The sequence below is a fragment of the Penicillium brevicompactum genome, assembly GCF_028827555.1.
Source record: "Penicillium brevicompactum strain IBT 35665 chromosome Unknown utg000005l_segment0_segment0, whole genome shotgun sequence".
Classification (NCBI taxonomy): domain Eukaryota; kingdom Fungi; phylum Ascomycota; class Eurotiomycetes; order Eurotiales; family Aspergillaceae; genus Penicillium; species Penicillium brevicompactum.
In genome coordinates this window covers 452,099-476,575 of record NW_026623208.1, presented here as the reverse complement: position 1 = coordinate 476,575, position 24,477 = coordinate 452,099, and the positions used below count along the sequence as shown (strand labels likewise).

At 48.4% G+C, this 24,477-nt stretch overlaps 7 protein-coding genes across 7 annotated transcripts; 3 read left to right on the top strand and 4 right to left on the bottom strand.

The window, feature by feature from the left end:
- Positions 1-850: 850 nt before the first annotated feature.
- N7506_005982 (uncharacterized protein) lies at positions 851-2,584 on the bottom strand (the record flags this gene model as incomplete). The annotated part of the gene is made up of 1 exon (XM_056955275.1): positions 851-2,584. The coding sequence occupies one exon, from the start codon at positions 2,582-2,584 to the stop codon at positions 851-853; it is 1,734 nt and encodes a 577-aa protein (XP_056809609.1).
- A 1,571-nt stretch (positions 2,585-4,155) lies between these two features.
- N7506_005981 (uncharacterized protein) lies at positions 4,156-6,357 on the top strand (the record flags this gene model as incomplete). The annotated part of the gene is made up of 2 exons (XM_056955274.1): positions 4,156-4,639; positions 4,697-6,357. 2 exons carry the CDS (start codon positions 4,156-4,158, stop codon positions 6,355-6,357), a joined length of 2,145 nt encoding a protein of 714 aa, XP_056809608.1.
- A 1,067-nt stretch (positions 6,358-7,424) lies between these two features.
- N7506_005980 (uncharacterized protein) lies at positions 7,425-8,603 on the top strand (the record flags this gene model as incomplete). Its single annotated transcript, XM_056955273.1, has 1 exon — positions 7,425-8,603. One exon carries the CDS (start codon positions 7,425-7,427, stop codon positions 8,601-8,603), a length of 1,179 nt encoding a protein of 392 aa, XP_056809607.1.
- A 795-nt stretch (positions 8,604-9,398) lies between these two features.
- Positions 9,399-13,546, bottom strand: N7506_005979 (uncharacterized protein; the record flags this gene model as incomplete). Its single annotated transcript, XM_056955272.1, has 6 exons — positions 9,399-10,222; positions 10,277-10,478; positions 10,531-13,101; positions 13,149-13,240; positions 13,290-13,475; positions 13,522-13,546. Coding segments are annotated over 6 exons (3,900 nt in total), but the record flags the coding sequence as incomplete, so codon positions are not given.
- A 705-nt stretch (positions 13,547-14,251) lies between these two features.
- On the bottom strand, positions 14,252-16,117 carry N7506_005978 (sugar porter family MFS transporter; the record flags this gene model as incomplete). Its single annotated transcript, XM_056955271.1, has 6 exons — positions 14,252-14,662; positions 14,712-14,960; positions 15,012-15,419; positions 15,471-15,536; positions 15,593-15,849; positions 15,901-16,117. The coding sequence occupies 6 exons, from the start codon at positions 16,115-16,117 to the stop codon at positions 14,252-14,254; spliced, it is 1,608 nt and encodes a 535-aa protein (XP_056809605.1).
- Positions 16,118-16,710: 593 nt separating this feature from the next.
- Positions 16,711-19,439, top strand: N7506_005977 (Zn(II)2Cys6 transcription factor; the record flags this gene model as incomplete). Its single annotated transcript, XM_056955270.1, has 9 exons — positions 16,711-16,793; positions 16,846-16,968; positions 17,027-17,094; positions 17,143-17,852; positions 17,908-18,032; positions 18,086-18,234; positions 18,288-18,466; positions 18,526-18,706; positions 18,757-19,439. 9 exons carry the CDS (start codon positions 16,711-16,713, stop codon positions 19,437-19,439), a joined length of 2,301 nt encoding a protein of 766 aa, XP_056809604.1.
- A 2,252-nt stretch (positions 19,440-21,691) lies between these two features.
- N7506_005976 (LMBR1 domain-containing protein) lies at positions 21,692-23,801 on the bottom strand (the record flags this gene model as incomplete). Its single annotated transcript, XM_056955269.1, has 2 exons — positions 21,692-23,432; positions 23,494-23,801. The coding sequence occupies 2 exons, from the start codon at positions 23,799-23,801 to the stop codon at positions 21,692-21,694; spliced, it is 2,049 nt and encodes a 682-aa protein (XP_056809603.1).
- Positions 23,802-24,477: the final 676 nt, after the last annotated feature.

Genomic DNA, 24,477 nt, shown 5'->3' with positions numbered 1-24,477 from the left:
CCTCTTAGCAGATGCTGACTGGGTGGGAGGGTTGGGTTTCAATATCAGGCTGTTCACCGGTCGCAACACTCTGGAACGGTGTCTGTTCGATCGGCTTCGAGGGCTATCACGAATTATTGATTTGATGTTGCAAGGATGATACCTCTTCCGACCTAGGTTGATTGTCACTGTCAGCAATCCCGATACCACTGAGTTAGGGTTGGCCGGTGAGGTCCAGACCCACGAAGCCCGATGAGGCCTCATGGAGGAGAATCTTCACTGCCTCTTGCGTGAACCAGCAAGCAGATCATCATTGCACCATGAAAGCTTTGACAAGGAGATGAAAAGGACACAAGAAGCAAACTTACAATGCGCGGATTCAGTTGTCCATCTGCAACAAGTTTCTGGTTCTAGACGCAAGGCCAGCAGGGAAGTTAGTTCATACTTCATCATTGCAATGGATGTGGAATATTCACTGCTTGATGAGAAGGAAAGGCTTGGATGAAGCATACGAAACAAGACGATCGAGGTTGATTGAAGAAGAAAGAACGATCGAGATCGAGTGAAGTCGAAGTTGCAGGAGAGCAAGGCCACTACGCGGGTAACTACGCGAGGGAACGCGTCGAATGCAACGAGATAGGTGATGGAGAAGGAACGCGTTGTGAGAAAGAGTCTTATGACTAAAGGAACGGGTGGGAAAAGCGCTGTTTACGGCCTTCTCAAATTATTAAAACGGGCATTATCGACATCGTCCATTATCGACAACATCATCGCCGTGGCGACGATGTCCCGATCCAGCGCAAGCAACGCCGACCACATAATCAGGCACCCGAACTATGAAAGCCTCAGGACGACGAATCATCGCTCTGTCCTATACACTCTCTCTGATTTTCACAGGCTGCAATCCACTATGAATACGCCAATCGTCTTCTTCTTCTCCAAGTGGTGATTTCTGCACTCCATCCGACGCAATTGCTTCTGTTTCCTTCTTTGCCTGCCCCATTTCCCAGCTTCCAAGACGTTCGTGGCCTGGCACAACAACCCCAGCGCGAATCCCGTCAGAAGGATCAGCATTGCTAGTCTTGGAGGCTCCCCAGATTGGGTTACGGAAGGAAACGTCTGTGTCACTGGCAAGCTTTCCAGGTCCCTTGAACCCGCCAAGGCTGCTTCTGGCGTTTACTTTGCGAGATTTTCCCTTACAGGCACCGCACAAGAAGAACCCAATGATGGCAGCAATTGAAACGACGGCGAGCGTCACCACGGCCCCAATAACTCCAGCTACAGCGGGAGCCATACCCTTCTTTGGGGTGGCATTACCCTGACCCAGGGCACCTGTGCAGAACAATGATTCTGCATTGCACTGCACACACCATTCCTGAATTGAGCTCACGGCAAATGTCTCCAGTTCAGAGCGGAACTCAGAATACGATATCGTGGCTTGGCTGGGGCTGTGCCCAAACAGGGAATATGGCTCAAAGGCGGTCCCATTTGCGGTTCCATTGTGGAGCAGGAAACGAATGTACAAGTTTTCGGCTTGTGGGTATGACGGGTACAGATCGGCATTCTCCTCAAAGCTGTACAGCTCGAAGACAAATGAGCCACCGCGGGTAAGACGTGAGAAGAAGTTCGGTTGGTGATCATTCGCGAGTCCCACGAGAGACGACAATGCCATGCTTGGCTCATCACCTCCGAACATCAAGGTCATCTTCTGCCGTGTTCCCCCTTGCTGGATGTTCAAATCGAATGCTTGCATGATGCTCGAGGCCAATGTTTGCCCAGCGATTGGACTAATCTGTCTGATCATGGATCCAGTAGATGAGGACTGCTGACTGTTGGTGTTCCACAAATACTGGTCCGCTAACCAGCGAGCGCGGATGATCTGGGCATCGGTGACGCTCTGCGTGAAGGTTTCGTTATGCAGATTCTCATAGTCCAGATATTCAGAAATAGGAACAGCATTCGTGTATGTTGCAAATGATTCGTCCCAAACCCCAGACATCCCAAGGCTCCAGATCTCCTTGTAGAAAGCATCTGTGTCCCGCGCCATTTGCTCTGCCGGGCCACTGTTTCGGTACACACTCTCAGAAGTTTGATACATGTTACACTTGGCTTGACCTTCAATCATGATAGACTGAGGGTCCGCCTCGCCGAGTGTGACGATGCGTGGGTACTGGTATCCGTCCAATGGCGCCTGAGCAAATGATCCATTCACCTTTTGTGGACTCGACACATTCATTGCGCCAAGGGGTGGGTAGAGACCCTGCATGAATGCCTGGGCAGATCCAATGACATGTTGATCGGTTGTTGAAAGCACGTCCACATCATTCGAGTCTAGTATGATTGGGGAAATACCCTGGACTCCGGTCTCTGAGATTCCAGATTTTGCTATATAGCGCGAACGAAAGTCCGACGCTGCCGCGGCGAGCTCAGTTGCTCCATAGTCGGTCAATGGACTCGAGCTGCTAAGAACATTCGGCTTGGTGTCTCCGTAAACCGTGAATGCGTATACCCCCCAGACCTTTTCGGTTGTGTTGGACCCTTGGGCGGAAACCAATCCTAGGCCTTGTAGAGCCAGAAGCACGATATAGAGACCGTACATCGTCATCTTGCTCGAAGTATCGAGGAATCAAATACAAGTGAGTTGAGAAGCTTCTTCCCAGAACTTCAGATGCCATCTCTATGTAATAAATGACCAGGGCCATTGCGGGCCAGACTCTGATGAGGTAGATTTAGGGCTGGTTCAAATCAGGGAACCAGACTATGAATATCGCCGCTTTCGGCCTAGGGATCCATTGAGAAGGATAAATCATCATTTCATTGGTGAACCTTGAAGCTTATAAGCCCCAAGCTTCCGGGTCTCCCGGGTGGTGGACGCAAGTTGCATCTTGACGACATAGAACGCTCGTGGAAAATGAATCCGGAACTTCCCTCCCTAAAGAAATGGGGGAAGAGATAATTTAGAGGCTGATTATCTCGGTTCAAATTATGATTTTTGCTTCTATGAGGAGATCATGAAGTTAGCTTGTTTCGTGATGTTGAAAATGGCCGAGGAACTGGATATTATCAAAATTCCGTGGACGAATCATCACATGTTGAGTCGTAAAAAGCTCGTGTGATTTCAATTGGAATTCAAGAAAAAAATCACCGTTTCCCATTGGATTTGGTGTCCTAACTTAGAATTCCGATACCTGAGTGCGTTCAAGGTTGCACGCGACATGGTGACATTGGGTCGATGACGCGCACAAAACACTCACAACACAAAATTCCGCACCAAAGTTGCGATTGGAGCTTCCGACAGAAGGAGTTGTCAATAATCAGATATACTTGGTACATGCTTTGAAATTCCTAGCAATTGATTATCCAAATAGCCGTGAGAGATCACCAATTTTTGATTTTCCGGGGGATACTCAGGCCTGGTTATCTCTCGATGCCCCACAGTGGGCCGATGCCCTGAACATTGAAGTTTACAAGACATTATCAACGGGGTTAACAATATTTAGTTTTGATTGGAGTTATTGATTGAGAGACGGAAAGCCATTCTGACTGGGTATGTGGGAAATCCCAGGGGCGAAAACTTTCACCACAGTCGTCGCTTTGGGAACTTGACATTCAAGACCTCGGGATCACCCATACGCGGTTCTTGGCACATAACTTCAAGTAGCACGCATGGTAAGGGTATACAGATAGTAATCCCAGTGTTCAGGAATTAATACTAGCTATCCAAGTTCCACGGGTGTGTAGCTATAAAAGACCCTGAACGAATGCCCTAGTTAAACTGTCGGGGCGGGTGGCTGCCTGATTTATCGGGCTCCAGAGCAGCAAACAATCATAGATCGATCGAGAGCTTCTCTTTTTCTCTCCTCCCTTCCTCACCTCGTCTTACGATACATCACTTTATTGTACACTCCTTTAGTGCTCTCGGTGATCATCTTTACGTACCTCGGAGCTCTGGAGGGATCTACGATTTAAACGCCAAGCCACGAGGCTGCGCCACTAGTCCCTTCATTGCATCATGTTTTCACAGCCTCCACCCCACTTGGGGTCCCTTGTGCCTATTTTTATGCCCACGCGACGGAAACCGACGATCTTTCCTGGGGTATTTTGGACTTGGACCTTCCCCGTTTCTCGTGTACCACCTTTGCGTTTCATACTCTCCCCTACCGTTGCTACTACAAAATGGGACACCCAGATCTTGCTCACAGTAAAAAGAGTGCTGAGGCAGTATCTCACCCTCCACCATATTCTTCTATCTCCGAAACCACCAATGGGCCGCCGAGCTACCGTCAGTCCGAAAGCTCACGCATATTATCCGGTGATAGATGCACTGAGTCTGAGGGACCAGTAGCTATTGACGAATGCATCACCCACCTGAAGTTTCTATCTGCGACCGCCAAACTACGCAACTTTGTTAGGGAAACCGACAAGCTATTCGGGATCCACGATAGCGAAGCCAAGAACTTTTCAGACCCGCACAAGCAAGCCGAGGCAGCTGTCCGCATTCAGGAGAAAAGATGGGCCGTCTACGTGACCAGAGCCGTTGACAGATTTACCACTTGGTGGCAGACCTGCCTCCCAAGCTCCAATGACAGCCGAATCTCTATGTTGAATCATTCATCAGAAGCCAGAATAGCATGGACTGCTCATATGATGCCACCACTGGGTTAGTACTTCAAATTCTCGATGTTATGTCTTCATCCCTAACATTCCATTTATCTAGATGTCATCATGGTCTGGCATGCATACATGCTTAACCCACGTGCCTTTCTCGAAGACTGTTTGCGTCAATCTAAAATGAGTTTTTGGGCTACGGGAATCCCATGGGATGTGATTAACGCATCTATCAACAATGACATGCTGGTATTCCACCCAGGCAGCCCAGCGAGGATAAACTTCGAGACAAAAACTGGTCATGCCTGGGAAAACATACACGATAATCCTACAAAGTCCCTTGCTTGCTTTGGCTGTAAGCAGGAGATCCTCGCTCCCTGGACGGGCGGGTCGATTGGATGCGATCCAGATGTCGCTTTTGCACACTGCGTTGGGTATGCAGACAAGTCTTTGCGGGTTTCATGTACAGGATGCAAATCAAGTATTACACATGACTCTCTTCGCGTGCAGAAGCTTCATAATGATGTCCAGAGGCTACTCAAAGACGATGTCCCTATGCCCGGAACGCTTTTGTCGGAAAATGGCACTCCCGCAGACGATGAAAATGGCGACAGGGCCTTCCCAAATCGGTTTATCAAGGAAGGTATTCGAAGCGAGCTCTTGCAAGTCACAAATCTTACCGAAAGTGAGAGTACCACTATTGAAACCATCCGCGACCGTCTTGAGGTCTTTTTGAAAGACCGTTCATTGATGCGCCGCGTGAACAAGAAAACGTTGTCTTCTGGAGATCCGAGTTTAGCAGAGAAGATCTCACTTCGCAATATGCTCTCCAGATATTGGGACAACTCATCTCCTTTCGCTATCAACTTGATTGGGGCAGTGATCCGACAAGGAACATTTGTAGGGAAGATGGATGACATAGGCTGGCTACATTCGCCGACCTTGAGATCAAGCATGACTGATTTCATCCGCAAGTATGAGACTTTCTTCCAGATAATGGCCCGGAATAAAGGCCATGCTGTTGTTCCGACTTTGGATGTCGACTTGATTTGGCACACGCATCAGCTTTCTCCCGCTCGCTATTACGACTTCTCAACTGCACAGACCGAAGGCATCTTCGTCAACCATGACGACAAAGTCGATGAAGGGAAGCTCAGCGATGCCTTTGCATGGACCTCGAGACAATACCAAAAGCTCACCGGCGGTAAGGTGTACAGCGAATGCACTTGCTGGTACTGCGAGGCAGTACGTGAAACTCAGAATCAGGGACTTGGTCGTTTGATATCATCGTCTGCCTCTCAGGCCAAATCTAACACTGCCATTCTTCATGAGCGCACCAAAAGTGCCTCTGATGATGGTCGCATTAAAACGCCACATATTTCTTCGCATAACGCAGTTCGCATCCAAGCACAGACTGACCCAAAGGCAATACAAGCCAAGACCGCGCAGCTTAGGTCCCATTGGGAGAAAGCACAACGACGACCATACAATCGCAGTAGCAGCAGAGGCGGAGATAATACCCACCGCAACCCCTCGAGAGACCCTTTCCAGGACCCCTATATGCGCGATCCCGAAATTCACCGTGAAGTATACCCCTGCAACCCAGCATGTATGAACGCAACCCCTGGCGCGACAGGCAACTGTATAAGCGGTACGCAGGGCGTCGGTATTGAGCAAGGCGGTTGCGTGAGTGTCACTGTGGCTGCTCAGACAAGAGGGCGAGGCAAAAGCTTTTGCGCTGGCATGGCAGGCTGTGGAGTGAACATGTAGTTTGTGACTTGCGGCGATGAAGGTTTCGATAATCACAGCTCTTGGATTGGTTTGATCAATTAATACAATACTATTGGCTTCAAGAAGCACAAAATCCAGTAAGCAATTGTTCACTGGTAGAATTCATGAAGATAGAAGAGTGTTGATCACACTTTCTACTGGTTGATGCGTCCGCCGCTAAGGCCGCACTAGCCGATGACACCGCAGTTGCCGTGCTTAAAGCACTGCGCATGCCGATTCATTTGTCTTCACAGCTATCTCCTTTTCTGGGAGGAGCCATATTGTTATTTCAAAATCTGTTATACTTTTTCAACGCTACCAACTTTTCTAGAGGTGTGTAGACATACAGCATCATGCGGCAGAACTGTGCAGTGAAACCATTGGCTTTTTATGAAGGGTCGGCTTCATCAGACCAAAACGAGGCAGTTTGTTTTGGCCTATCCCCCAAGTCAGATGTCCAATCTATTAGTAGCCTCAATAAAGAGGCTATACGGAGCAATACGGGCTATACTAGCGACACATGCAGGTGACTGGCGCTGAGCCTCCTTCCCCAACCTTGGCGCCTCTCAAGGGGCAACTTTATTCGTATAAGCGATGCGGTCAATTCTCGACAAGAGGGACAGATTTGATCACTGCCATCAGCATTCTGGAGTCTGTTCAATCATACCAGCCGGATTCCGCCATCAAATATCCCCTAATCACCAGTCACCCCCGGCCCATGGCTGAGAACAAAGTACAGTCTCTCTTTTGCAAACCTCACTTCGGCCCAAACCGTTCATCTACTCTCGAGCTGCAACGCTATCAGCAAATTCAAATGGCCCTTCTCAACATTTTAACCAATAGTGATCTGAGTTGTGTTGAATACGAGATGTGGTTTCGCTTTAGGCTCTTGGCACCTTGGCTTCCAGGGTCTATTAACGGTAGATCCCGTGTTATGTCTTGATTAGGGCACATAATAGAAGATCGATTTGATTACAAAAACTCTTGCATCGCGCCATTTTCGAAGTGATATTTGCTCGCTTTTCTTTTTCCAATGCGGCATGACACTATTCACGACTTGAACGAAAATGTTAGTCCGTCACCCGTTTCTCGCGTTGCTCGCGTTGCTCGCCGCTCCAACTCAAGTCCTCTCGAGGGGAGGAGGTCACGGTGGCTCAAGCAGTGGAAGCGACAGTGACAGTAATAGTGGGAGCGGAGGGAGCAGTGGCGGATCGTCTGGCAGCGATTCCAGTGGCAGTGACGACACCTCTTCAACTTCGGATTATGAATGGGGTACCAGCTGCTCAGATACATACCTCCTCAACTTTGAAGATCTTCAACCGTCCCACTACGATCAATACAATCGTGATCCACGTGCCGGCCATGCTAGTGCTTACAGCGACTTTGATGGCGTTTTCTTTAAGGGATTTGGCAGTTATAAGTACACAATAAATGTCCTACCAGGCAACAGGACTGAGCCAGATTCCTACATTCTCTATGATCTTGAATGTCCCGTTGGTCAACAATCATTCCGCATATTGGGGGCTGCGTGGGTAGCTGGTAGGCCTCCCAGGCCGGCGGGACCCAAGAATCCCATCGCGATCGGGTTCAAGGCCTGGAAAAGCAATGTTCGCTTGTCCGACATTGACCATTCATACAGCGTGTGTGACGACGACGTGGATCTATTGCACTTCGGTACGACAGTGGACATGATGCATAGCGACGACGGTGATGATTCCCCTACCGAGGCCATGGATGCTGTGGAATTGAACATTACCCAGTCGCCCAAAAACCCTGACCAGATCCTTTTCGATGGGATATATGATTTGAAGGACTGGGAAAATAGCAAAAGAGGCCTAGAAAAAGAAAGATTCGATGATGCCGGTCTTTGGGACCAGATGCTTTACCTCCCACCCAGTACATGTCGCGAGGCCAGCGGCAATGTTGGTCAAGCTATGATGAGATGGGCCGGAACTCACGTCAATGGCTCTATGACCAACGATACCCTCGAACTCACCCTGTCTGGCAGCACGATTGCCGGATTTCCACGGGATTTCAGCGACAACAGTACTTATGCAAATGTCACTTTCGCCATCAAATTTACGGGATACTTGGACCAGGCAAATTCCACACAGGTGGTGTTGACAGGTGCAGCGAGTCAGAATGAGACATTGGTCGCCTTCGAGAGAGCAAACGGTGCCACCGATCAAACACTACCTTTATACCTATTAGCTTTCTCTGTGTTCATCAGCTGTATAATAATATGATTTTGGAAGTTCATCACATCTCATTGCACTCAGTTCCAATGTTCTGAGGCTGAACAACCTTTAAATTAATTATCATACATCTCAACGCATTTTAAACTACGCAATCCAGGTAGGGCATTTTTGGGGAAGGCGAGACTATTTTTCGACACAAATCATCAAATAAAGCATTGCAGAAGATTCGACTTGTCCTGACAAGAGATTTCAGGTCACTGTCAAGTAAGTGGCAAGCATGAACTTATGTGATACTTGGCTGTCTTTTCTACTATCTTTTCTGTCTTTTCTGCTGTCTTTCCAACTATTTACTGCCTATGAGTTCCTGCTTCTTTTACTTAGTACCATCATCGATTAATTCTGATTGGTCGAGCAAAAAGGATATCATCACAACTTTCGAGGGAGAAAAAACTCCGCTCAAAAGTGCCCAGGTGTCCAGGTGTCCACTGTCTGTGGGGCCTGTCCTTCCCTCTGATTGGGGAAGCAAACAAAATAAAAACATACAACAGTGAGGATTCGCTGGTGGTCACCCACCCAACTACTAACTCACCGGCGTGTGGCTTAAGTACGGCTGAGCGGACGGGAAGCCCTGTTCTCCACACCCTGTGGTCGTATGTATCAAAATTTGCAGTTGGCTAATCCATAACGGACATTTCTAAAATAACCACTACTTGGTACAAAGATGCATGGTTCGATGCCTAAGCCCTCGATGGGTCTGGGGGAATGCGGAGACCTCCTCGATGTTTTATATCGATGATATGCAGTATAATCAAAGATTGAATTCTGCAGCAATATTGAAATGTGCTAATTTGAATGCGCCATGGCCTGCATATTGTGGTACGAGCCATTGGCACGAGGTATGAACCCGGGCTCATGGCCATTCATAGGGTTCAAAGCCACAGCAGATGAGGCTCCATAAGCCCCGTAGCCACCTCCTCCTGGCGTCAGGATACGGATTCGATCACCAGCCTTGACATTGCACTGGTTCTTTCCCCCAATATTCACCGTCAGTCCATCCTTGTGAATCCATAGGTTCAACCCTCTGGCACCATCTTCACCACCAGCCATTCCATATGGACGGAATACTCTGCGCTCGGAAAGAATGCCTGCATGCATGTCAATGCGGAACTCGAGCTCACGCGCGACGCCATCACCACCGTGATATAAACCCTTCCCACCGCTGCCTTTTCGCAAACTGTACTCCCTGAGAAGAACAGGGTAGCGTCGCTCGAGGATCTCAGCATCGGTGATTCTGGTATTCGTCATGTGGCAGTGGACGCCGTCCTCGCCTGGCCAGGATGGACCCGCTCCACTACCCCCAGCAATTGTCTCATAGTATCCGAACCCATTTTTGGTGGGAAGCCCAAATGTGAAATTTGCCATGCAGCCGTTACTCGCGGCACAGACCTTGAGAGCCTTGAAGATTACATCCACAACTCGCTGGCATGTCAATCCATTTCCAGCGGCACAGGCTGCTTCTGGTGATGGTGACAGAAGAGACCGCTCTGGAATTCTCAGGTCGATAGGAAGGATACATCCTTGACTCAATGGGATCTCAGACGCTACAAGACAGCGCAAGGAGTAAATTGTGGCTGAATTGGTCACGGCTGGTGGTGCATTCCAGTTCCCTTTGAATTCATTAACATGGGTTTCTTGAGACAATCAGGTGGTTCTGCTCTTACCGTGTACTTGCGGACTGGTGCCAGCAAAATCAAACACGGCACCTCCTGTTTTCGGATCGATATCAATTCGTAATCTGATGATAGAGCCGTCATCCATAAAGTCCTCTGCCTCAAAAACGTTGCGACCCTTCGTAACGCAGACTGCTTTGAGAGTTTCGCGAACAGCATTCTCTGATGCTTTTTGAACAGCATCCATATACAGCTAGTTTGTACAATTAGCTGGAATTTTCTGACACCCGATATAAGAAACATACCATGACTGTTTGCAATGTGTATTCTGCGATTAGCGTACTCACCAAGTAGACACCGTGATGGTTTGCCGCTGCTTGTGCCTTGATGTCGGTCAAGTTGTCCTCGATGCATCTTGCCCCTTCGCAGTTGGCATAGCTTGCAGGGTCATATAGGAGAGCTTTGACAACCGCCTCTTCTTGGAAAACATCATGCTCGACCATTTTGATTGCATCTATCATAGCCCCTTCTTCCCACAGCTCACGAGAGGTAGCTGGCATGGAACCTGGCACAATTCCCCCGATGTCTGCGTGATGACCTCGAGAAGCCGTCCAAAATAGAATCTCTTCTCCTTTTTCCTCGAAGATGGGAGTGATAACGGTAAGGTCGGGGAGGTGAGTACCTCCTGCATTTGGGGAGTTTGTCAAGAACACATCGCCTTTTTGGATATTTTTACCCCAGTGCTTGATTTGCCATCTCACTGCAAAAGACATACTTCCAAGCATTGCTGGAACATGTGGTGCATTCGCGACCAAACCCCCGTCTGCTGAGAAAATGGCACAACTAAAGTCCAGTCGCTCTTTGATATTCGTGCTGACACTCGTTTTCTGTAGTGCACGTCCCATTTGCTCGGCAATTCCCATGAACCGGTTGGCAAAGACTGCTAATGTAATGGGATCCACAGAGTTTTGGGACTCAGGAGGGGCTTCTGTTGCAAGATCGATAACCAGCATTGAGGAGAGCACTTTGACTTCTGCTCCTGGGGAGATCACAATAGTTTGAGTTTTGTCAATGACAATTGCTGGCCCTTTGAAGGTATGTCCTGTCTGCATTTCTGGGAGAGAGTACAATGGCACCTCGACCATCCCTTTTCCGGGGAAATTGGCTTTCGTTGTTCCATGCTGCTTCACATCCGTTCGGATGCAAAGACCATCTAGCTCCGATAGCCCACCAACCACATCATGACCAGATTTGGCGGTTGTTCGGACCCGTAGATCATCTACCAAGATATCTCGGTCGGTTGGTGTAAAGCCAAACTCACGTTGGTGATGAGCAATGAACGCATTCTTGAAGTCCCAGTTCTCGTTGGGCTTCTCAATCATGAGTGAGGTGTCGCTTCCGTCATAACGAAGATTAAGGAAATAGGAAGATGTTGTTCTGTCACAAGATGCGTCCATTTCTTGGATGGAGGTGATTGTCTTCTCTTTCAGCTCTGCGAACATTGATTTGAGAACAAGGATATTGTTATCTGAAAGGATTTGTGCACAGGGCATGCGGGCCTCTTGAACGGTGTCTGCAAGGGCCATGCCATAGGCAGACAGGATGGCCGAGTATTTGTGGATGAGCACGCGCTTGATACCCAATTGGTTCGCAATCTCACAAGCATGCTGACCACCAGCACCACCAAAGCATGCAAGATTATGCTCAGAGGTTCGGTAACCTCGAGCCTCAGTTATTGCTCGTATTGGACGACACATTGCTTCGTTGGCAATAGTGATAAATCCTTGAGCAACCTCTTCAACAGACATATGAGTACCTTGGTCCTGATTGATCTTGGCTGCCAATTCTTGCATCTTCTCATAACTGGCATTGTAGTCCAGAGGTAGATCCTGATTTGGGCCAAAGATTGCAGGAAAGAAATCGGGAATGATTCGCCCCAAAATAAGATTGGCATCCGTGACAGTCAATGGTCCTCCTTTCCGGTAACACGCTGGCCCCGGGTATGATCCTGCACTTTCAGGCCCGACACTCAGTATTCCTTTGCGCCATGAGAGAATGCTACCACCACCTGCTGCGACTGTGTTGATGTCGAGTTGGGGAACTTGGATTGGCACACCTGCCGTCACCGTCTCGAAGACATGCTCAAGTAATCCCGCGTGTCTGGATACGTCGGTAGAGGTCCCACCCATGTCAAATCCAATAACTGGGACTGGCTTTTCCGGTACAAAGCAAGTCTTTGAGTATCCTACAACACCGCCTGCAGGACCGGAAAGCAATGCGTGTAGGCCAGATAACTTGGATGGGTGGACTAAACCGCCGTCAGATTGCATGATACGCCAGTTGACCGATGCCAGGCTTTCTTCTGTGACACCTGATCCAAATCCTTGGAGGTATTCTTTGATTTGAGGGGTGAGGTATGCATCCGTGACAGCTGAGCTGGCGCGGGGGAGCATCCGAATGGCAGGTGAGATCTGACTTGAGACGGATATTTGGGTGAAGCCAACCTTCTCTGCGGCCGACGCCACGGCTGCCTCATGATCGGGGAAAGTGTATGAGTGAAGTAAGCAAATTGCTACACTTCGAAAGCCCTCGTCAAAAGTGCGTTGCAGTTGTGCGACAACTTCAGATACATCAAGCTCTTGAAGGACGTGTACCTTCTCTCCAGATATTCCAGTGACAAACCTAGTGTCATCTTCAGCCGGCGATGTCCCGTTGGTGGTGGAGATATCCTCACTCGCACCACGCTGGTATGAAGTCGACTCAGCTAGTGTCACGCGCTCACTGACTTCAACCACTTTGGTGTAGAGAAGCTCTGGTCGTTGCACATTCAAAGCAAACATATTTGGCCGAGACTGATTCCCAATTTTCAGCAAATCCTATCTGTTGTCAGCAAAGTTTTTGTGATTCGGGCGAGATAGCCAACCCTGAATCCCTTGGTGATAAACAAGGCCGTCCTAGCCCCCTGCCTCTCTAGTAACGCATTCGTTGCTACCGTAGTCCCCATGCGAAGTGATTCTGGTGATTGTAAGCATGCAAAGATAACTAAAATTGTATTGTTGCTCACCAATATTTTTCAGATCGAGGGGAGCACCACTGTCTAGTAGCTTGCCCTCGAAATCTTCCAAAATACGTCGGATCGCCTCATTGGCTGCATCACTATAGTTTTTGGGATCGGACGATAATAATTTGAAAATCCTCTCGGTTCCATCAGGGTAGAATGCAATCACATCAGTAAAGGTTCCTCCTCGATCTGAATATTGTTAGCTTGAAAGCATGGTTTCTTTCAAGAAACATACCAATAGCAACTTTGATGCCATTCTGCTCTAATTTGGATTTCAGATTCATGCTGTAGTTCTATTTCGACTGCTTGGGGTTTGGAATAATTGTTTGAAGAATCTGATTCCTTTATAAACCATTGCACCAATGCGCTCTATCCTACTAATTCATGCTCCCGAGAGTTCGGTGCGTATTCGGAGTTCTTGTCCGAAACATTCCAGAAGTCCGAAGGAGTGAGGGGTTGAATCTACGGCCCCGGGGATAACCACAAGCAGCTGGTTCCAAGAGATAAGACGCCGCTGATCAAGTTTAGCATCTTTCTTAGGAGGTAAATTAATGTCCCCACAGCCTTGGGTTTTTAGAAATCTGCCATCTCGGGGGGAAACAGGTAACGGAAGAGAGCTAACTATCATCGACTTCGACTTCGGGGTAATTCATAACTTGGATGTCTTTTTTCCTGTCCTTCCAGCTGATCATCGCATAATTCTAGTTGGTCGAGAAAAGAAAGTGTTGGCTGAGCCATGAACGGAGAATTAGGAATTGGGGATATAGGGCTTTGCCATCTCCAAGAATTCAACCTTGTAAGAAGGGAGGCAGGGTACTCAATTTCAATAGGCTAAAGGCTCTTATTCTTCAGTTTGGCGCGATTTGCATGCCGAAGACGTCAAAATAGAAGCTAATCACACACAAGGAGGCGCTCAGCTAGGTGTAACGCACATATAACAGTGAGACCCACGTCCTTCACTCCATTTAATAGTTGACAGCAGACTGAAACATTGCATCTTCCTTCTTCGCTAGATTATCATCTGTCAAATTACCTTCTTGGCCCTCGATTACCGCCGCATCCATGTGGATTTCCTTGAAAAGTCGCATTTGCTGTTTGGCGAAACCCTTCTGTGCAAACAAAGTATCCATTTGCTCCAGTGAAACGCCCTTGGTCTCTGGTAAGAAAAGGTATACGTAAACACCTCCTATGACAGTCATTGATCCGAAAAATATGAAAGTGCCGTAGGTGATTGACGCAAACATGTAAGTCACGGCGTATGAAGTGTAGAACTCTCCTAGCCAATGCGAGCATGTAGTAAAAACGAGACAAAACGATCGTATCCGGGTCGGGAAGATCTCCGAAGCCACAATCCAAGGAATGTTCCAGCCAATCGACTAGGAGGTATTAGCATAGAACAAGGCGACGGTGTGGATGTATACGAACATAGCCTGCTCCGAAGATGTAGATAAAGGCAACAGCAGAATAGGTTGCCGAGCTGGGGTCTTGAGATGAATGGAAGGAATCTGTGATGGCGGAGAATGCTGCGACGTAGTACATTGCGAAGGCGCACATGACTGAGCCCACGAATAAGAGGGGCCGACGCCCAAATCGGTCGATCAGGAAGAGGAACGTGATAGTAGCTGCGATGCCTTTGACAATACCATATATTCCTGTAGACAAAAGCTTGACAGACTAAAAATACTAAGTCAATAAGGGTACAAGAGGCCGGAGATGACCACTCACTGTTCCCTGGAACCCAAGAGATGCAAAGAACGAGACCGAAAAGTTATTCATTGCGTTTATTCCAGTGCTGTTCTGAAGAATCATCAACAAACATCCATGGACAAGTCTTGGAAGCACCCGTGGACTGAAGGTTTCCTTCAAGATTGCCCAGAAGGTCTCCTCGGGGGCCAAAGCTGCCTCATGTCCCATTTGTCTTCGGTAATCCTCTAGCTCTTCGGCTACGTAAGGATGCTCCACGGGCAGTTGTCGCAGCCATGTTAATGCTTCCACGGCGTCTGCATCTCGGTGCTTCGAAAACAACCACCTGGGGCTTTCAGAGAGAAAGGATAATCCGATAGCCATCAAACCTGCTGGGATGAACTGGAAGGCAATAGGAATAAACCATTGCTTATCTCCAACAGGATCAACCTGTATACTGGGTAAGCTCGGGTAACTTCGAGAGCAGGGAAGAGAGAATACCGTTTGTTGAACGCCATAGTTGATCCAAAATCCGGTGATTGTGCCAATCTGAGTCCCGATTTCAAACTGGGAGAATTAGTCGTTAGTCATTCCTATGTGATACTTTGGACTGAGCGCCTTACACATCCAACTATGCCCCCGCGAGCAGACGCAGGGGCACACTCTGAGAGGTATTGAGGCACAGCGAAGGTAGTGGCCCCAACGCCTAAGCCACTGACGATGCGACCAACCAGAAAGACTGGAATATTGCCCATGGATGCCATCGATAATACAACTCCAACGTTGAAAATTATTGACGCCCAAAGGAGTGCAAATCTCCGCCCGAATCTTTCGTTTACAAAATATACCACCATGACTCCGAAGAAGGCACCTGCCTGGACTGAATATTGATTTAGTCACTTGAATAGAAGCCTCAACTCAGCAGACGTACAAACATTCACCATATGGGCCTGGAGAGCGGAAGCATTTTGGTTGGCGAGATCAAACCGTGTTATGAAAGAAGGGAGAGAAAAGACCCCTCCAATGAAAGCAAGATCATACCCAAAGATGATGGAGCCACATGTAGCTACCACAATTACCAGGAATAGCTTTCTGTTGAATGCCTCGCGAGGCGTGGATGGGTCATTGGAATGGAAGGCAAACCTCATATTGAATAAAATTTGGATTTGCCTTGTCCAAAACGGCAGATATCAGTGTAAGGTTCATATCGAGGCAGATCTAAGACTATATAACTTCGAATAATACTAGAGGATGGTTAAATGAACGGGACTACTAGAATACCATAAACACCGTTGATACGGGAAAGATGTTATCTCCCAGGATTCAAGAACGGTCATAAGCCGAAATCGCGGGGTAAACGCTAAATTTCTATCTTCCCTTGGGTGCGGAGACATTGGACTTCGGCTGTCTGCTCCGAGGCCTTATCAGAAAGGGAAAAGATACTGATACCTCTTTCCCGGGCCTAATACTACCTGGGGACTCAGGCTCCCCCACACCCCCAGAGAGCTTCTCTCCTCACCCTTTCCTTTCTTTGTCTCACAGTACATCATCACAACCCATTAGAATACTCTGGTTCCGGCTTTTGTTTTCTCTTTCTATTTTGGCAGAAACAACCTGACAGTGCCAAAGCAATCACGCAGATAGTTGATCACCGGGGTTTAGATCCGACCTCGGAGCATCGCTTGTTATCAGCAGGGGATATCATTTCGTTCTCGGAGTTGTATACCGGAATTCTCCCATTATGGCTTCAGAGGCCCCAGTCACGATCCCTGCAACTTCAAAGACTAATCGAGTGTCCAAAGCAAAAGAACCCGCCAAGGCCGCGTGAGTTGATTGCTTTTGAAGGCGCAGTTGCATTCTGCTCACATGGAACTAGGTGCTTCACATGCCGTCGCAAAAAAGTGCGCTGCTCCGGTACTTCTCCATGCACCTACTGCAGCAAGCGCGGACTTGAGTGTGCACTTCCGGAGCTAGGCCAGCGACGGGCTTACTCCATCTTGTATGAAATTGTGCTCTCCAGATCTCTAAAAATAGCCTGCTCACCATCGACGTCGAAGGCAAGTTCAAAAGCTTCGCGACAGATTGGCACGATTTGAGAATTCCGATGCCTTTGCTTCTCACCCTGGTATTTGCCCCCAGCCTTTCGAATCTTTTTTTGATCTATCTCACATAGAATTTACAGACGTGGTCAATGTTTTGGTGCCACCTACTGGCGAAACACCCTTTTCTTCAGCGGAAAATGCCACTGCTATTCGATCCCCTCTGCCAACTCCGGTCGATGTTGCAGAGGATGCTACGCAACTTCCACTGGCACTGAGCGAGCCACGTGTTTCGGTGCTAGAACAGACCAGCCCACTCAGTCATCGAGACATCAATAGGGATACTTCTCTGACATCAAGTCATACATTCGGCTCTCGGGTCCAGAGTCTTCTGGAGACTTCGAGTTACAAACGACCCATCAACCATTCATACAGCACTAACACAACCAAGTCTCTACCGAGCATGGAGCAAATGCCCACAGAGCATGAGGCATATCGCCTGCTAGAAGTCGTCATATTCTATATCGGCGAAACACAGCACCATTTTGATGTTCGTCAGTTTACTGATCGCCTAGGTGAATTCTATGCCAAATCGCTCGACATGGCGCAGGAATCAACACCGTGGGTCCTTGAGATGCTTCTCATTCTTTCTATAGGGCAGCTATTCTCAGGACATGTCGATTGTGACTCTGAGACACCAGGAGATAAGCTTTTCAATCACGCATATACAAACCTTCCAACGCTAGGTGAGCTGTATACACTTGGCTCTCTGGGTGTTGAGCTTCTTGCCTTGGTGGCAGTATATCTTCAGAATATCAATCGCAAGGATGAAGCGTATCTTCATGTGTGTAGTCTCACCCCTCGCTCAAAATCTTGCTTAAATTATTTATCTTCTTCAGATTAGCACTGCTCTGCGACTGGCAGTCTCTCTTGGCTTTCACCGCCGCTCAGGATCCCAGCAATTATTGAAATCTCAGCAAATTCACATAAACCGACTTTGGTGGACAGTATACATGCAAGAACGGTGAGCAATCGTTTAAGTCGATATAAACTCATGATATACTGATACTTGTTCAGTCGCCTTGCTGCTGCCACCGGCAATCCTTGTAGCATCAATGACGAGGCAATTGAATTGGCTCCTCCGACTGATCGGATAGGTTACTCGACCTCTGGGCTCTTGAGAATTAACTTGAGAATTTCCAGGGTCTTGAGCAGGATCCTAACAGGTATAGTTTCATCCAAATATTTCTTCACACTTGGCTGACTTTGCTCTGAGAAGTCATATACGGCAATGAACGCTTGGCTGAAGATAGTTTTATCCCCAACGTCCGAGATATTGTCAAATCAATTTTCGAAATTGCGCAAGACATTCCACCAGAGAACCTTGCAAGATATCCAGGCCTAAGTCTGGACTCTTCTACACGGGCTTCGGCATATCTGCACATAATGCTATATCAAGTACGTGAATTCTACTGCAGGTACTATGGAGAACTTTCAAGAGCTAAAACACGAATCAGGCACTCATTCTTACAACTCGTCCAGTTATGTTGCACGTAGTAAACAAGATTTTGAATGGCGAAATCAGAGACCTCACAGCGCTCGATGTTTCACCACTAGCAAGGTTTTGCCGCAGTTGCTCTGAGGCAGCTAGGCGGCTTTTAGACGTGATATGTGGTCTCCGGGAAAGGAACATGTTGAGTGAGTGTTTCTTCTAGCCTGAACTGGGAACTTACACTAACTCACGATAGTGATATTTGGATTCTTCGACTTTGACGCTGTACTCAGCGCCGCTTTTGTGATGATCCTCTCTACTGTAATAGACTCCATTGGGACGATCAGTCAACCGAGTCGGGATATCCCACCACCAGGTCTCCAAATTGCACTTGAGACATTACAATTTCTTGCAGGCCGTGGTAATTATTTTGCCCAACGTGGATACGAGGATGCAAGACAAACGTGGCTACACTTTACCGCCTACCAGCAGCGCCGAGTTCAAAGAAGAATGTCACAAGATCAGTCACCATCAAACGTTGATCTTGGCAGTTCAGATCGAGATCTTTCAAACTCAAGCACGTCAAAACTACCAGCAACGCCCGTCACCTTGCAAAATACGAGTAACGCTGCAGCAAGGCTCACGGAGACGTGGAATCAACCAGCCTCAGTCGACTATGATCCCTTTAGATCTTCTGCGGGCAACCAAGCACTGTCTTCGGATACTGACTTATTGAGCAATTTAGCACACTTATGGGATGAGACTACAAACCCTGTGCCAGAGGAGATGATAACGGAAGGCAATGAGTGTCCACCCGCCTCCACAGTCGATGAATTACATAATTCTCTCTATCCGATGTACAGCACCCTAGATCTGGCACTGGGTATGGACGACTTGGAGCAATTTGCTGAGTTCCGGAAGAACATCTTGAACCTATGATTGTTTGAGAACTCAGAGTCCATAATGCTTTCTCCTTCTTGTGCTGATGATATCAGAATGCCACCCCTCATATATGAATAAGAGTTAGACGAATATCAAGTGTGCGAGTTAGGTCAAGCAAACTGGATTGTTGAATAACTATCTTAAAATGTAACGCCAACGTTTTCGCGGCTGATGGCGGAGCAAACAGTATCCCGGTGTTGTACGTCTGCGCTCGATGAGAAAGTCTTCATCCTTTCTCCGCTTCCTCCACGAGTGTCTTGATTGCATGGTCTTGTTCCAGTCGATCTTGTGACTTGTACTCCTTCTACTAATTTCATTGGCTCTTCATGGATGTTTTCTCGGACCTGTGGACTTCTCAAGGCCCTCAAGAGCGGTGGCAGTTCGGGTATCTAAAAATCGTGCACATTGAAATATTCTCAAACATGCAAAAAAGAATGCCCTCGTCCAGGCTCGAACTGGAGACCTCCGGATTGCGTTCCTGTTAACAGGAATGTCATATTTTGTTATATGAGACCGGCGTAATGACCAACTATACTACAAGGGCTTTGATGGAAATTTTCGACTTTTGAGGCTACATAATCTTATACCCTAATTTGCCACCGTTCACCTTGCAATTCAGCTGTAAATCATCGGGCTTTCTGACCAACTGGTGTAACTTCGGGTGTAGGTACATATTAAACTATACAAAAAACATGATTGAATGTTTTTATGATCCACCCACTTGAATTCTCGAACACCAATGACCTCCAGGCTGTAGTGAAACATGGTTTACCGCGCTAATTAGTTATCCTGAGGTACTCTCTGTGTAGTAGGCCGTTTGCTTTGTCTTGGTGAAGATCGTAGAGCTGAATGCCGTAGGATCAAATTGCTGTATCTTTAGCCTTACTTGGTTTTGATCGCTTCACCTTGCTAGCAGTCATGGATGGCATTCAGGCAAGCAAACTATGTTGTCATTGTGCAGTCTCCTAGTGGCTTGTCATAAGTCTTATAACTCGACATCCTCACAGTACCTCTAGATGTATGGATTGTCCTTGGCAGTCTATGTGTTTGTTCCGTGAAGTCGGGGGTTCATCTAGTTTTTTCTTGTCATGTTTTTCTTGTCGATATATTTTTATCTTTGGGGTTCTTTCGCGGGATTGTTGTTTTATGTCGGAGATACTCTAGGGCAATTGGTGTGGTATTTGCACGTTGCCCTACTAGTGGACCGTGGCAGGTTCCAATGTATATATACCGAGAGAAGGATGATATTTCACGCAGTAAAGGCCACTCTCTTACCCCAATGGCTGGGATCCTACCTACCCAGAAAGCATGCAAAGGTCAGAGCAATGGGCATATATACGGGTGTTATTCTAAGATTCTAATACAAGGACCGGGCTCGGTGGAGGGAGTACTCGAGTGATAAGTAGAAGTCGCGTTCACTCAATAGGGGGTGTTTGCCCGCTAGGGCAGATTTAGCGTACCACGCCTCAGAATGCGGAAATTTCCATCAACAGCCCTTGTAGTATAGTTGGTCATTACGCCGGTCTCATATACCAAAATATGACATTCCTGTTAACAGGAACGCAATCCGGAGGTCTCCAGTTCGAGCCTGGACGAGGGCATTCTTTTTGCACTCTATTTTTGCATCCACTCAATCCACACAAGCTTCATTGTGGATGTGTGGGTCAAGCCGTTATTTTTGGAATCCCGAGAATATTTGAGTGTGAACAGGATACTTGTACAGGACCCGGGGCTGGAATCCACGGTCGTGATTCCGGTGCCGAAAAAGGCAACACGAAAGCGGTTGAAGTCTGCTGGTTACAATAACCAGCGAACTATGTATCAGAAAATTTTGTCATATTCAGATACAACCATGGGAGCCACCCGGCAGCTAGGCACTGCTCTGTCATTAAGTGCGCGGGTGTCCAAAGCTGTCTCCAGGTTGAGCTTCCAAGGTTCGAACTTTAACCTCCAGGACCTAAAGAAGAATGATGACTGGAGAAGTAGGACCCGCGTATTGGGTATGGGCTTCGTCAACGTAGTAGAACACTAGCATCTCACACTCCATGATTATCAATGAAGTGTTGAACCACCAGGGCTTCCCAAAGTTTCAAGGTTGAGATCATAACAATATCCAATTGAAAGTGTATGAGGGAGCTCAGGCAAACGCCAAAGATTCCAACTATGTACAAACAGAGCGATCTAAAGCGATGTATATTACACTGTCCAGCAGCAGAGACCCAAAACACCGCAATGCAAGATGCTTATACCTAACCAAGACGCAGGCGACCAGGCACAGCCCGACCGCTTGTCACGCCCCCTTCTTCCGCGGCGTTACTATCACCCGACCACCAACGAGGGAGCCGGAAAGGCTCGCCCTGGAACCACTGTGGAGTATTGGTAGTCTCGAATGTGTTCTTCACCCGATGCGCGAACGACTGGAAGAAGTTTTCTTCCTCATCTTCCTCGCCATCCACGACCGTCGGCGTAGACAATGTGCGCTGGTTAGCCTGGGGGGAGCGAGAGCCCTCCGCAACTGGAACTCGGAGTCGAGATGAGCCAGGAGACCCTTCGTCGTCGCGATCCGAGGCCCAGGTTGAGCGGCTGCCGCGCGAAGACACTGCCAACGAGCCGAAGCCGTTCAACTCTCTCTCGATCAGGTCCCGTCCTTCGCGCCAGCCTCCCATGCCGTAACCGGCGGGGTTGTTCTCGACGTCGTGGACATCATCCTCTTCTGCGAGTCCGCACCCGAATATGTTCTTGATGCGTCCGTACAGGTTGAACAGAGTTGCACAGATGGGCAGTAGAATGAGGATGGGGAAGATGAAATCAAAGCCTTTGCCCAATGGAGTCAAGTTGATCAGTTTGCCAAGGAACTCGTAGAACGTTGTGGTTCGTCGGAATTCTTTGGGCAAGAAAGTCAAGAAGTTGTATGCGATCGGGACCGTCAGACGAGCCACAAGACCAGCATACCAGCAGGCACTCTCGCCGTATGTATTGCGACGGACAAGCGCTCGGTTGCCCCACACCTTGACATCACTGATACCCACCATAGCCGCTGAACACATGTATAGGAGCCAGGCAGAGGCGACGACCTGACCGCCGAAGCCGACAGGTTGGCTTTTCCAATTGGGGACCACCGTCAAGCTCACGGCGGAGAGGTGTGGGGCCAGAGACTTGATGAGTTCGGACCAAACAATGCAGGCCGAGACCAGGGTGAAGAATGCGCCGAATGCCATCCGAACCGAGGGGATGACGTTGGAGTATACTTGATACCGCATGTACGGAGTGAGCACCTTGACGCGAGGCATCAATGAAGATCGACGTGGAGCGGGGGCAAACTCGAGCTTCTTGGAGGCGGCAGAGTTGATGATGGCTTGAAGATCGGCAGAGAGTTGGACCGTGCGATCCCACTCATCTACAAACCGAGCCTTCATGTGTCGAGCGCGCTGAAGTCGCCGGGTGAGGTCAGCCAAATAGCGCTCCGTGATGACAGAGGGTATCGTAGCAGAACTTTCGGGGGCTTCTAAGATTGGCGCGCGGACATCAGGCTGACCGTGCCCCTCCTTCAGCTCTTCGATCCACTCCTGGAAGTCACGAGCAGTTCCAGTCTTGCGTCGCTGCAGAAGAGTGACCTGCCCGTTGAGATTTTCCAGCTCGTTCACCGAGTCCATCAAGCGATCGTGAATCTTGGGCGCATGCGCTTGGATTCTTCGCAGCCGACCACTGACGTTGGAGTTGCGGAGAAGATTGCGCGGGATAGAAACCAAACCGTGACCCATGAGATAAATGGCAAGGACCAGACCCCATACATATGCCAAGGCCATGATAAGTCCCTTGATGGATGTAAACTCGAATCCATTGGAGATAGAGACGTAGACCAGCCCCACAATGGCGCAGGTCAGACAAATCAACTGGTATTGGGCGTTCGATCGGAGGGAGTACATGAGGCGGCCTTTCGGATCACGGTAGCCAGAGTCGACATATTCGCCGAGCAGTGGAAGGATAGCCCTGTCGGAGAGATGTTAATTAGCGACTGTTAATGCCTGTCGGATGGCGCGGGATGTCTTACCAAGTCAGGACAAAGATCAACCAGTATGCAATACGCCAGCATACCAGAACCATTCGCTCTGGTAGCCAGATTGCCTTGGGGCCAGAGCCATCTCTTGAGCTTGACGCTAAATCAATGGGAACAAGAAGGACAACACTAGCGGGCAAGGCTAGAGCCAAGAATATGGGAACAATTAAATAGCCCGGGGTGGCGCGCAGGGTCAAGAACCGCCGCAGGAGAAGTAGCACGAGGGCAGAGATAGAGAATAGGGCGAATGCGAAGAATACGTTGGAGCCCACCGAGATGGTCGGTACGGAGACGGGAAACATGCTGAAGCAGCGGGAGCGGGAACAAAAAGGGAAGACAGTTCAACCGTTGTTCATGGCGAGTTCCTAATTCGACGGTGAGGTTCGACAAAAGGCAGCAGTGTTGTATATATAGAACACCAAGTCTGGGGGTTTGACGTTTCGGGGCCAGGAGAGAGGCTGACCTAATATATGAGTAAGCGCATACGTAGTACTAGTGACCTTGTTTTGAGTGTAATTTGTAGTGCGCAGTGGGGTACACGGTACACCCAGCCACAGATTGGTTGTTTCCGTTCTTCGACCAATTGGCTTCTCCGGATCAGGTCAGGGCCAGAACGCCTTGTCGATCCTGATTAGAGCGCTTCTGTGCGCAAAAAATGTAGAGAGTAGTGAGGGCCAACGCTAATCATGTATTTTTTTTTATCTGCCATGGAGTTCATTTATACAGAGTACCAACTGAGGAATATGAATATTGACTGGAGAGACTCATGGATTAGTAGACACCTGCTTTAGACGCTGCAGACAATCTAATAATTACTGTAAATGTACAGATGATCCACCTTATGACGACGTGTCTGAGCTTCAGGTACTTAACGGCCTGATCAGCAATTGGCGGTGTATTGGTGTAATACACAGAACCATACAGAGTTACTTTCTCCCATGCGGGTCACCCGGGCAATAATGCGTGTATCCCTACCAG